This window comes from Eleutherodactylus coqui, chromosome 11, assembly GCF_035609145.1.
Source record: "Eleutherodactylus coqui strain aEleCoq1 chromosome 11, aEleCoq1.hap1, whole genome shotgun sequence".
In the NCBI taxonomy this organism is placed as follows: domain Eukaryota; kingdom Metazoa; phylum Chordata; class Amphibia; order Anura; family Eleutherodactylidae; genus Eleutherodactylus; species Eleutherodactylus coqui.
In genome coordinates, this window is record NC_089847.1 from 120,041,338 (window position 1) to 120,053,666 (window position 12,329).

Genomic DNA, 12,329 nt, shown 5'->3' on the forward strand with positions numbered 1-12,329 from the left:
TACCGACCCCCAGGATCACAACAACCACCGAGTTCCAGCCCTGCAGTGGTCCCAGTGGTGGTTGTGATCGCTGACATCACTGGAACTCCGGTGACCACTGCAGCGATCACAACAACCACCGGGACCATTGCAGGGCTGCAGCGCTGGACCCCGGCGGTCGCGGAGGGGCAGGTATGTTTCAGTTTATTATTTGAACCCCTTCAGCCCTATTGAGGCAGGTCTGTCCAATAATCGAATAACTCCTTTTCTTTCCTGCCTGTGGCATGTCTTAAAGCGATTGTCTGGGCCTGGAGAAACAAAGATGGCCACCAACTTCTCTGACTACCTGATGCACACTGTGCATCAGTGTGGACCATAAGTCTAAGGCTAGTTTCACGCAGGCGAGGGCGATATTGGGCCATGATTCGCGTCCCGATATCGCACTTTCCACCATGCGAAAACAGCCTCGCATCACTGCAGGGAATCCCTTCATCCCATTGCTTTCCATGGGGAAGCAACAGCGCCGGCCCCATGGAAGGCAATAGGAGAACTCCGCACGTCTCTATGACAGCCGTGGCATGGGATTCCTTCATCCCTGTGGGGAATCCCTTCACCCCTGCCGTGTGGATAAAGGAGGGGATTTCCCAGCCGAGTCTGAAGGGATTCCTCCCAGGATGAAGGATTGCCCTGCCGGTGCTGTCACAGAGGATCACTGAGTTCTCCCATTGGTTTCAATGTAGACGACGCTGCTGCTGCGGACCCCGTTGATAACAATGGGCGATATTGCAGAAAGATAGGCTATGCTGCGATGTGTTTCCCGCCTCGCAGCGCCATGCTGGAAAACATCGCTCATGTGTATGACCCTATTCAAATAAATGGGGTTCATATTTGTGCGTCTTTCAACGCACAAATCTCGCACGATTTTGCACCAGTGTGAATGCAGCCTTAACGAAAAAACTATTAATTTAGTATCAACATAATCACACCGTCCCACAGAAAAAACGTCAAAATGTAACTATTACCACAAAGTATATACTGTGACGACCCCCCCCCCCACACCAGAAATGGCGCAATTGCATTCTTCTCCATTTCACTTCACTTTAAGATTTTTTAAAAAGCTCAGACACCTATATTTGACAGGAAAGCATAAAAATGTATGATTTTTTTTTTAAGTGGGGAGGAGTAAACAAAAAAATAAAAGAACAAAAGACGTCCTCAAAGGGTTAAATATAACTTCAATTATTGAGAATCACCTGTCCCGACGGTAACAAAATTCTATATCTTGTTTTTTTTTCAATAAAGTTTAATACATTCAAAGCAACGTGTTTCTGGGAAGTGTAGTTCAGAGGCGGATATTTATACAATGTAAACGTGAACTGCTTGAGAGTACGTTTGGACTACAATTCCCGGCATGCACCGCGAAGGTCTCATGTTCCGTGTGACTGGCGATGTTCTGTCAGAGATTAGTTTATGGGCTGTTAGTTTTTAGTTTGACGTATTAATTGCTCGTTTTTCCGGGGTGGTCGGTTGTGTGCGGCGGCCGCGATGGAGTCGGAGCCTCTCCTGTCTGCGGCGGACAAGAGCTGGTGTGCGGACCCGGACTTCAACAGCCTGGAGAGGGCACCCCGGACCGGCTCCTACTCCTCCGTTGCCTCCTCAGGAGGGGGTGCTCTGCTGCAGGGGGACGTGAGGGCTCCCAACCTGGAAGAAGCAAATGGTGAGAATATGCAAATTGTCTCATGAATATGATAATAATAATCCAGTTTAACCCCTTTGAGTTGCAGCTCCTCCCAGTTGTACATTTAGGGGTTCATAAGTAAACTGTCAGGAGGGGTAATGGATCCTCTCGAAGGACTCGTTCACACCGGCTTTATGGCCGGCCTCGCACGACTGGATTTGAATGGCGGATTCTGTGATCGCCGTCCGCGCGGGTGTGGACTGTCACCGGTTCGCTTAGATGTGCGGGCAGGAATGGCGGATTCTACAAGCGGAAGAAAATCGCTGCGCGCCCTATCTTAACGCTGTTTCCGTGCGTATGGTCTCCATTGATCTCTATGGATGCGTGTGATCTACAGGCGGCGCCTGCTGTCAGTGCCGGGATACACTGGCAACAGAGTGTAAGCAGCTGCTCCGATCCCCATGTAGTGGCCGTCGCTGGTATTGCAGGCCCAGCTCTCATTGGAATCAATGGAACCCCAGGCTGCAGTTACAAGCTCAGCTTCCTTTGATTTCAATGAGCGCTGCGCCTGCAATACCAACGTCAGCCACTACATGGGGATCGGAGCAGCGGCTTCCACCCTGACTCAGGCACTGCCTGGAAAACCCCTTTTAAATACACTAATGATGCAGGGCATCCTCCTCAAAAACAACCCCCATTACCCTGCAAATAACTCCCTCTGTCGCCAACAGGCCATCTGGATAGATAAGTCAATCTTGGGAATACCCTTTTGAGTCCTGGCAACCCCCTTTAAGACCAGATTTCTGTTATTACACTTAAAGGGGTTGCCCATTTCTAAACTATTCATGGACTAGCCTCAGGATAGGCCATTAATGGTAAATCATTAGGGTTATCTGCCCCGGACCCCTATTCGCTGTGACTGTGCACTTAGCTGAATTCTACAGGAAGTAGACAGCTCCGTTCTCCCTGCAGTGGCCAGGCTTGGTATTACAGGCAAAGTTTCCAGTGAAGTAAATAGGAATTTTGCATGTAATACCAAGCCTGGCCACTGCAGTGAGAACAGAGCTGTCTGCTTCCTGCAGAAACTGCTCAGTACATAGGATCTGCAAACAGCTGATCAACGGGGGTCCCAAACAGCGGACCCTTTCCAATCTATTATTGATGGTCTCCTCTTAAGAATAGAGCGTTGGTAGTTTATAACTGACAGTCCTTTTAAGATGCTGGGAGTAGAGTTAGAAATGATGGAGGGACTAATAAGAGGGTGTTGGCAATGATGTGAGTGATTGTCATGGGAGGTTACACCCTCACGGTAACACACAACCTACTCATTAAGAGGCCATGTAATAAGTCAGACGTCCCAAGTGCTCTGTCAGATATCATATCCGCTCCTGTAGATCCATGGAAGAGGGTAGCAGTCAGAACTGGCAGAATGTACTGCACTTCGCTACAGTGTATCAGCGGGGGTTGTCTGCACTGGATACAGTTGTATCACCTCCACTGTGATGTACAGGAGCTGCACAGGTTCTACCGTTCTCGGGATGTAAGTGTGTTACCATTCACTGACAGCAAGCAGGGTCTTGTAGAAATTGTGCGTCGTATATAAAACCTGTCAGGGTCCTGAGCGAGGTTCAGTCCAACCAACAGAAAACTGCTGGCAGAGGTTTAAGGTGGAATCCATTTATATTTCCGTAGGGAACGCGGATGAAAGCCTCTACGTAAATCAGGCCGTGGTGTTCATTGAAGATGCGATCCAGGTGAGTGAGAGGAGGCAGCGAGGAGGCCAATGTGGGTATCCTTGGTTGCATCATGATAAGCTTGTTGACTGTTTCTAATACTAACCAGCAGAATAATGAGTTCAGCTCTGGAGTATAATACAGGATATAACTCGGGATCAGTACAGGATAAGTAATGTATCTACACAGTGACTCCACCAGAAAATAATGTATGTACATGGTGACTCCATCAGCAGAATAGTGAGTGCAGCTCCTGAGTATAATACAGGGTGTAACTCAGGATCAGTACAGGATAAGTAATGTATGTACACAGTGACTCCACCAGCAGAATAGTGAGTGCAGCTCTGGAGTATAATACAGAATGTAACTCAGGATCAGTACAGGATAAGTAATGTATGTACACAGTGACTCCACCAGCAGAATAGTGAGTGCAGCTCTGGAGTATAATACAGGATGTAACTCAGGATCAGTACAGGATAAGTAATGTATGTACACAGTGACTCCACCAGCAGAATAGTGAGGGCAGCTCTGGAGTATAATACAGGATGTAACTCGGGATCAGTATAGGATAAGTAATGTATGTACACAGTGACTCCACCAGCAGAATAGTGAGTGCAGCTCTGGAGTATAATACAGGATGTAACTCAGGATCAGTACAGGATAAGTAATGTATGTACACAGTGACTCCACCAGCAGAATAGTGAGTGCAGCTCTGGAGTATAATACAGGATGTAACTCAGGATCAGTACAGGATAAGTAATGTATGTACACAGTGACTCCACCAGCAGAATAGTGAGTGCAGCTCTGGAGTATAATGCAGGATGTAACTCAGGATCAGTACAGGATAAGTAATGTATGTACACAGTGACTCCACCAGCAGAATAGTGAGTGCAGCTCTGGAGTATAATACAGGATGTAACTCAGGATCAGTACAGGATAAGTAATGTATGTACACAGTGACTCCACCAGCAGAATAGTGAGTGCAGCTCTGGAGTATAATGCAGGATGTAACTCAGGATCAGTACAGGATAAGTAATGTATGTACACAGTGACTCCACCAGCAGAATAGTGAGTGCAGCTCTGGAGTATAATACAGGATGTAACTCAGTACAGGTAAGGTGATGTATGTACACAGTAACTCCATATTTATCTAGATTATATCCGTATATGACTTTGAGCTGGACACGAATATTCAGCACATCTATAACTTGGTAATAGATGAATAATGGCTCTTCGGTGTCTTCTCATATGATATAAGTCATACCTCGCCTCTGGCATTTTATGTTCCAGAATATTCCAGCACAGAACAAGAAGAGCTTGTCACTCCAGACATGAGAGGGCTGAGGGTTTATTCCAGGCTTTCTCACCATTTCCTTAGCTATTCTGCTACGAGACCTCGTCTTGTCAGTGAATCCCGTCTTTATCTATAGTCCCATCTAATATAGTTTTTAATATCTAATTTTGGTTAATAGTCCTCAGAAGCCAACTGTTCCCATTGGCGGCATTGCTGGGCTACATCCACCACCATAACCAGTTGTGAGGCTCTAATTCATCTAAAGTTAAAAAAAAGTAACTTTGCAAATAGTCTTAATTTAAAAATTCTTCTGTCGGTTTGTGTACACAGCTCCTATGTAAACCTGTGTGTCGTCAAGGTAACAGACTACAAACAAGCTCTGTGTAGTCTGATCCTGCAGTCATGTGTTGCTCCACTCTCTCTTGTGTCTGTATGTCGATAAGGGGATGGGATAGTGATGTACTTGTATATACCCAGACAAACCATTTTCCTTGTGCTTGCAGTATCGCTCCATAGACCATCGCGTTGACCAGAACTCCCTGCAGTTGTATCGCTGGTGGTATTCCGATCCGTGCCAATGGTGAGCAGCGCAACATCTTCCTTCTGTGCCAAGATTTGGACTATCTGTGGTCAATTGGGAGCATACACATGGGCCAAAATTGCGTTCAACTATTTAGGGCGCATGAGGTTTTTTGGCCAGGGGTCTGTTGTAAATTTCAACCACTCCCCAACGCACGGTCATTGGTTGGCGAGTCCGCGAAACACACATAAATACATGTGAGTGGTCTTCAAGTAGCGCTCACTACTGCGGCCTCTCACTAGACCAAAACCAGCCAGGGATGGTAGCAGCGAGTGTTCTTTCAAAGACCAGAAGGTCCTGTTCAGTCAAGGATCACTCGTACATATTTGCGTTTTTGGGAACCAATGAGTGTGAAGTGGGATGGAAAAATGTTCAGAAGAAGGTGGCAGACGACTGGCATTCTGTGGTAGGCGCATGCCAAGTGCCCACCTTACTGCAAGGTTGTTGGCTAGTCATTAAAAGACTACAGTTGTCTGCTGCAAACAGGTAATTGTTGTCTGTTAATGACTAGCAATCAACCAGCGACTACTTTTGGTGAGCTGAGACGCAGCAACTAGCGAATGAACTCGTGCCCCATAACTAGTCGATGAACAATATAAAGGTTTTCAACAATTCTTTTTGCAATCGTGAAATTGAGTAAGTGAAGAACAATCACACTGTGTAAAATCACATAAGTTAGATGTCACTGAGGGCGATCAATGAGTGGAACAGGTTACCACGGGAGGTGGTGAGTTCTCCTTTAATGGAAATGTTCAAACAGAGGTCGAGTTCCCTTATACTCCTTTTTTTTTTTTCTTCTTCAGGATAATAAATGTGACAATCTTTGTGAATCTGGCATTGGCCTTTGTAGAAAAGCCATCCTCCCTGACCTTGACGTCGGACGTCCGTTACCGCAAAGCTGCCTGGGAGCCTCCGTGTGGACTGACGGAAGGCATAGAGTTGGTCACGTTTCTGCTGTTTATTGCTGATCTCTCTGTGAAGGTAAGAGTCCGAGGGTCACAGGAGCCCTTCCCCACTGCTCCATCTATAAAGAGACTGGAAAATCTAAGCCTTGCAGACCAAGTGCTGCCCTTCAGCAGGAGCAATCAGCAGAGAATTAAAGGGGGTCTCCACTTTAGACAGTCTGTTTCTTGGAAGGCTCCTTCAATATTGTGATCTCTGGGTCCCTTAAGGCCCTTTTACACACAACAATTATTGCTCAAAACTCGCTCAAAAACCATCTTTTGAGCGATAATTCTTGCTGGTAAATGTGTCCCATCGTGCACTTTTCGTCCATCGCTGAGTTCAGCTCAGCTTAAAATCCGTCGTCCCTAATAAGAGGGACGGCATGCTGAGTTTTCGGTTGGCAGCGCTGATAACCTTCTTTCAGCTGTTTTCCCGCTGGAGAACAATAGTGTATTTAGAGAACAGACCACCCGCTGTTCTCTAAATACCTGCAAATAAAGCTAGTTAGCTACTAGCTAATGCAAAATGATCGCTCAAAACTGTCAGTTTCTGATGAATTTTGAGTGATCATCTGTGTGTGTAAATGGGGCTTTACTGCTGAGACCCTCAGATCATCCATAATCTGTAGAGGAATTAAAGTGGTATTCCAGATATTAAAGGTGTTTGTGCCGTGTTTGTACACAGCAGGTTATGGGTATAAATCGCACAGCCGTTCTTCATTTCACATGTTTCCCCCACATTGCCATTTTCCAAGATGGCCACTACATCCCCGCTGACATGTGGCTTGAAACTACATTTACCACAATTCCCTGTTCTGTATTTGCTACCTGTACCGTCCCCACTAAGCGCTGCCCTGGTATTGGTCAGCAGTCCGGTCCCAAGAGCTAAATAGAGAAAAAAAGCCATCCCAGGTCATTTCTACCGGTCTGTACTACTGGAATGCCTACAGGACGTGTCCAGGGCAACCTATCAGTAAACCCTTCAGGAAAGGGGTAATGGTTTATAGAGCTACAGCCACAAAATCCAAAGCAGAACCACATTGCAGACTTTAATAACATTTGATTAGCATTAATTTAACAACTTTGTGTAACTGAAATCCCCCTTTAAGCAGCCAGTGTTCAGTTTCGCTGCAGTGCCTCCGCAGGGGAGATTAGGCATTACACCGCTTGCATTGGTATCAAAGTACTGTCCACCTACTAGATGACGGTCCTAAATACAGGAGGCTATTCTCTATTAATACCCAAGCTTTGACTTGCATCCTTCTTACCAGCACTGATCTGGCGATGGTAGCCCAAGTGCTGCTCAGACCCCCGTTGCAGTTGGGATTGAGGGGCTTACAACTCGCATACCTTTCTAATTGAAACCTACATAAAAATTGAAGTCCCTTTAATTACCTTTTTAGAAGCCTTTAGAAGGACTAGAAATGTCAATGAAGATTATCGTAAAAAATGTTTTTGGATCTTTTTGTTTTCAGAGTTATTTATTTGGGTGGACGGAATTCATGAAGAACAAATGGCTGCTCGGCTACTTCCTGGCTCTTTCGGTTTCCTTCGCCGATTGGACGGTGTCTCTATGCTTCATGTGCAGAGAGGTAATGTGACTTTATGACTAAGCCGGCCTCGCATGTATGTCCCTTGTGCAAGAACTAGGGTGTGGTGCGAGGGAGCGACTGGTGCAGACGGACGGCTAATCTGGGAAGAACAGTGCAGACTTAGAGCTTAGATATCAGCTGAAAGCCCTGGAAGCGTTGACTAGGACATGCTGCGCACCCATGGGCCCAAGGCCCACAAGCGTGTATATTGGCCGCGTGCCGTGGGGTTCTCCGACGAACTATACTCTGACAGCACGTGGACCCCTAGTGGTCGGTCTGCTCATTCACACATCGGGTGCTTTTTCACACGGACACATGGAACGCATCTCTCTTGTTTGCAGATGAGATTTGACTATTCAAGTCAATGGGGATACAAAAAAAAATTGGACCCCAACGTATGTGCTGTGCGTCCATATCGCATAAATCTAAGAAAGGCAGAAAAAAAATTGGGCCTTTTTTTTTTTTTTTTTTTCCCCCCCCCGACATGAAAAAAATAGATGACATTCTGAAGTTAAAAAAACGGCCACCCAGACCACATACAGAACTACATATAGTCTGGAGGGCTTTTATACGCTTCTTTACCTCTTGGATTTAGGCCAATGGCACAAAAAGTGCGTCTCCCGAACAAAGAATTCTAAGTATCTGCCGGGAGGTTTTCATTGTACCCCACTGCAGTGCTGAGAGCAGGTGAACTAAAAGGCCGGCGTCATACGAGCGTATGTGCAATTGCGTACTCCTTGGTGCCACGATTTTGCGCTATGAACGAGGCTTTTTGCATGCGGCAGTGTAGTTTACTGCACTAATTTCGTGTTTTTTACGCTCGGAGCACAAACACGAACCTCTTGAAATGCTTGAGTCCCAGATGTGTTCTCCTTCCAGTGGAATTGCCCAGTGTTTCATGCATATCCTTGCGTATTCTGTACATATTTGTACCACCTCCATTGATTTCTAAAGGCACGTTTGGTGCGCAGATATGCAGAAAGAGCATGTTCTACTTTTTTTTTTTTGTACTCTGCTGAAAGACGCGCATGTGAATAAACCCATTAAGATCAATGGGTTCTATTCTCTGCGTTTATCGCGCGTGAAGCCGGCCTTATTTGGGGAAAGACATCCGACTTGGCGCGCTTTTACACCAGCTGATAATTGTTCAGATTCTTGCCGGATCGTGGGAATCTGAAGATTACCGTTTAGTGTAACCGCCTGCAGTGACTGAGCGAGAAATAATTCGCTTGTCTTTGTCCTTCACTCTCTGCGTGCATAAAAACGGAATCGCGATTGTCCGAAATAAACGGGTGAATGGGCCAGAACAATTTCCGTCCAGCCCCGCCTCCATTCACTGAATGATGATCGCTCCTGTGTAAAAGCACTGGAGTAATCCTCGCTGCTTCGACTGTCAGGCGCATCTGTGCCCAACAGTCGTCCCATGTAAGCGGGCCCTTGAGCTGCAGCAGTGCCCCGCTCACCATGCTCTCTCTGTAATGAAACCAAGCGGGGTCAAACATCCCCTCTCCTTACGGATCCTCCTCATAGAGGTCGCACCCCTCCTGTTATACAAGGACAGCAAGCAGGAGTTTTGAAAGCCATGTTGAACTAGTAGAGAGCGTACATTGGAAAAGTTTAGAAATGTTATAAAAGTTTTATAAGTTTATCTAAAGAATAACCCGATTTATTACTTTCAGGGGGTGAGAATCCGGCGGCTCCTGCGACCGTTCTTTCTTCTCCAAAACTCCTCTTTAATGAAAAAGACTCTCAAATGCATCAAGAGAACGCTCCCAGAGATGGGCAGGTATGGAGGCTGAATTGTACATGTTTGCAGCAATAATTTTTTTGTTGAATGGGTTGTCCAGTTGTCAGCTATCTGCAGAATAGAAAATCAGTAATAGACCTGTTGGAGTCTGCCACCCAGCCAATTAGGTATCTGTCAGGCTCTTGAACAGCTCTGTTTCCTGTTGCTGTGGCCAGGCTTGGTATTGCTGGCAAAGTTCCCAATGTAGGGAATGATCTGTACTACCAAGCCTGGCCACAGCAGCAAGAAAGGAGCTGTCTGCTTCCTGCACATACCAGCACAGTGCGCTGACCCGATTAACAGCTGATCAGTGGGGATCTGTTTTGAGAGACTCCCAACGATCTACCATGGTTGGCCTACTGAAGAATAGGCCATGAGTAGTTTACAGCTGAACATACCCCTCTTAAATCTAAAATCAAGCAAGTTTGCAAATGGACTTTGGGCCTATTCACATCTGCGTTTGTCGTGTTAAGGCAGCAGAATGCAGTCCTAAGCTCTTTCTCATGACCTGAAGGTTGCAGGCTCAATCACCACTTGGTTCAGCTAGCCGGCTCAAGGTTGACTCAGCCTTCCATCCTTCTGAGGTCGGTAAAATGAGTACCCAGCTATCGAAAGCAGAGGGGAAAAAATGTTTAATTCTGTTTTTCTGCTCCCAAAATGGAACCAAAATATGGAACTGTGCAGGAAAGTCTAATGGGCCAATTACACGGGACGGTGTAAATGCCGAAAAAAAGAAGAACCCTACTATTTGTTCGCTATTAGTTATCGACTACGTTCAGTCAGCATACAAACTATTGCTGGATTGCTTGCTTTTCGCTCAATGTAAATGCTCCCCAGCCGGCGATCCAGCGGCAAAGTCTGTATGTCTAAACGCTCTGCATGAGCGCTAACAACCTTAGCGGTGACGTCGGCACTCTTGCAATCGTTCTGCCGACTGTCGTCCCGTGTAAAAGGGGCATACCAAAGGAGTGGATGGACCCTTAATTAAAACTCTCCTACTTACCCTAACCCGGCCTGTCTCCATGGTTACAGATGGCATACATACCCTGTCATGCGTTACATTATTCTCCCCCTGCCCTCTCTACTACTTTGGTAGATGTGCAGAAAGGAGGAGAGCAACACAGGTCTGCGGTATAAGACACGCAGGGTCGGTGTGCCGTATTTAACCATAGACACGCATACGGTAGGTTTATATAGTTGCCGTATACATAAAACTGCAGGTTAACCCTTTCCAATCCACTGTGACTTCTGAAGACATTCTGATTGAAGCCTGTACAGCTCCGATGTCGGAAGATGTCCGGCAGGGTATTCTTACTGTATATTACTGGCCGCTCTGTTGTCAGGGGGGCCTCTCCAGCATGTCCCATACCGCAGTACTGGCTCTAGCCAGCAGATGGCACCATTGTATAATGGTCGAAAGAGAAACCCCCTAGGAAACCCTGAATCCAAAATGGAATTGCAAAGGGTTAATGTTGGATCAACACCATTAGCAAAACTGCTTAATTTTCACAAGTTGCGCGCATTGCAGGAATAAAAAGTGCTTGCAGAAGTATACAGCCCCGTCTCACTTACCTGAGGACAACTCTGCCTGTTTGTTTTTGATCACATCCATGAGATGGCCGCGTCCCGGGGATCCTCTTATGAAATCTATCACGTGGTGCAAGCGTCTTGTTTGTGTCGAGTCTAAAGGTGCGTTCAGCTGGAACGATTTATTGTTCAAATTTGACTGAGCGTTCCGTGTAAACGTGTCCAAGGATCGACTGATGAACGATAAGCAAACGAATTCTTGTTCATTTCACGCAAGCGTACAAATCGTTGGCTTGTTCGCTGATCTTTCAGTTTAAATGCCGATCGCCCAGTTGTTCTCGTACAATAATAGTGATTATGAACAACTGAACAACTTGGTGAGTGAACGAACGAACAACTTATCTGCCCGCACAGGAGCGGCTTGTGACATTGTTCGCTCATGTGATGTATAAAAGCGCCCTAACGCGTGGCTTTGTGTCCTGACAGTGTGATGCTGCTCCTGGCTTTGCACCTCTGCCTCTTCACCATGTTCGGTATGCTGCTGTTTGCTCATGCAAAGGTAACTACATTACTATTGAGAAATAAGCCTGACCGATGCCGCCAGTACACTCTTTATAAAATGGGTCACACTTATGAAAAGTCTCGCTTTGACTTTATTTTTTACAATCCAGGTCTGGTTCTGTTCTGTTCTGCTTTTTTTTTGCTGTCTGTGCAGAAAATTGCATAGTGATGGAAACTGGAAAGAACCATAGGGGTCAAAAATGTGAGCTGGAGCCCTTTTTTGGTCTTTCACATGGATTATGTTACATTAAAACGAGCGAGAATTTTTGCGTGCGTTCTGTGAGTTGCGAGACGCACGAATATGAAGTCCATTATTTTGAATGGAGTTATTCAAACGACCATTTATTATTTATTTTTGCCCCCAGAGCACTGTATGTTCTGTCTTTTAGCGTTCCCTCGGAACGCCTCGCCCGTTGTTTTCAATGGGACCTTTAAAGACTTTGCATGTGAGTGCGAGGTGATCTGTCCCAGTGAAATCAATGCAAAACGCTTGCGATCTTCTCTCGCTCACCTGGATCACAATCTCACAGAAGTGATGCAAGGCTTTTTGAATGAAAAGCTCCTCTGCCCTCGCCTACGTGAATCTGGCCTCAGTCCTTTAAACTGAATAGAAAAGTACTGAGCAAGAAATTTATTTTTTTTTGGTCCAGCTAAA

General features: G+C 46.1%; 1 protein-coding gene across 1 annotated transcript in view; it reads left to right on the top strand.

The window, feature by feature from the left end:
* Positions 1–1,376: 1,376 nt before the first annotated feature.
* TPCN2 (two pore segment channel 2) overlaps positions 1,377–12,329 on the top strand; it is a 36,317-nt gene continuing 25,364 nt past the window's right edge. The window contains exons 1-7 of the mRNA XM_066583428.1: positions 1,377–1,696; positions 3,350–3,411; positions 5,188–5,264; positions 6,068–6,245; positions 7,684–7,800; positions 9,480–9,586; positions 11,600–11,672. Coding sequence (XP_066439525.1) covers positions 1,525–1,696; positions 3,350–3,411; positions 5,188–5,264; positions 6,068–6,245; positions 7,684–7,800; positions 9,480–9,586; positions 11,600–11,672 — 786 coding nt within the window. The 5' untranslated portion in view covers positions 1,377–1,524. The remainder of the gene's footprint in view (positions 1,697–3,349; positions 3,412–5,187; positions 5,265–6,067; positions 6,246–7,683; positions 7,801–9,479; positions 9,587–11,599; positions 11,673–12,329) is intronic.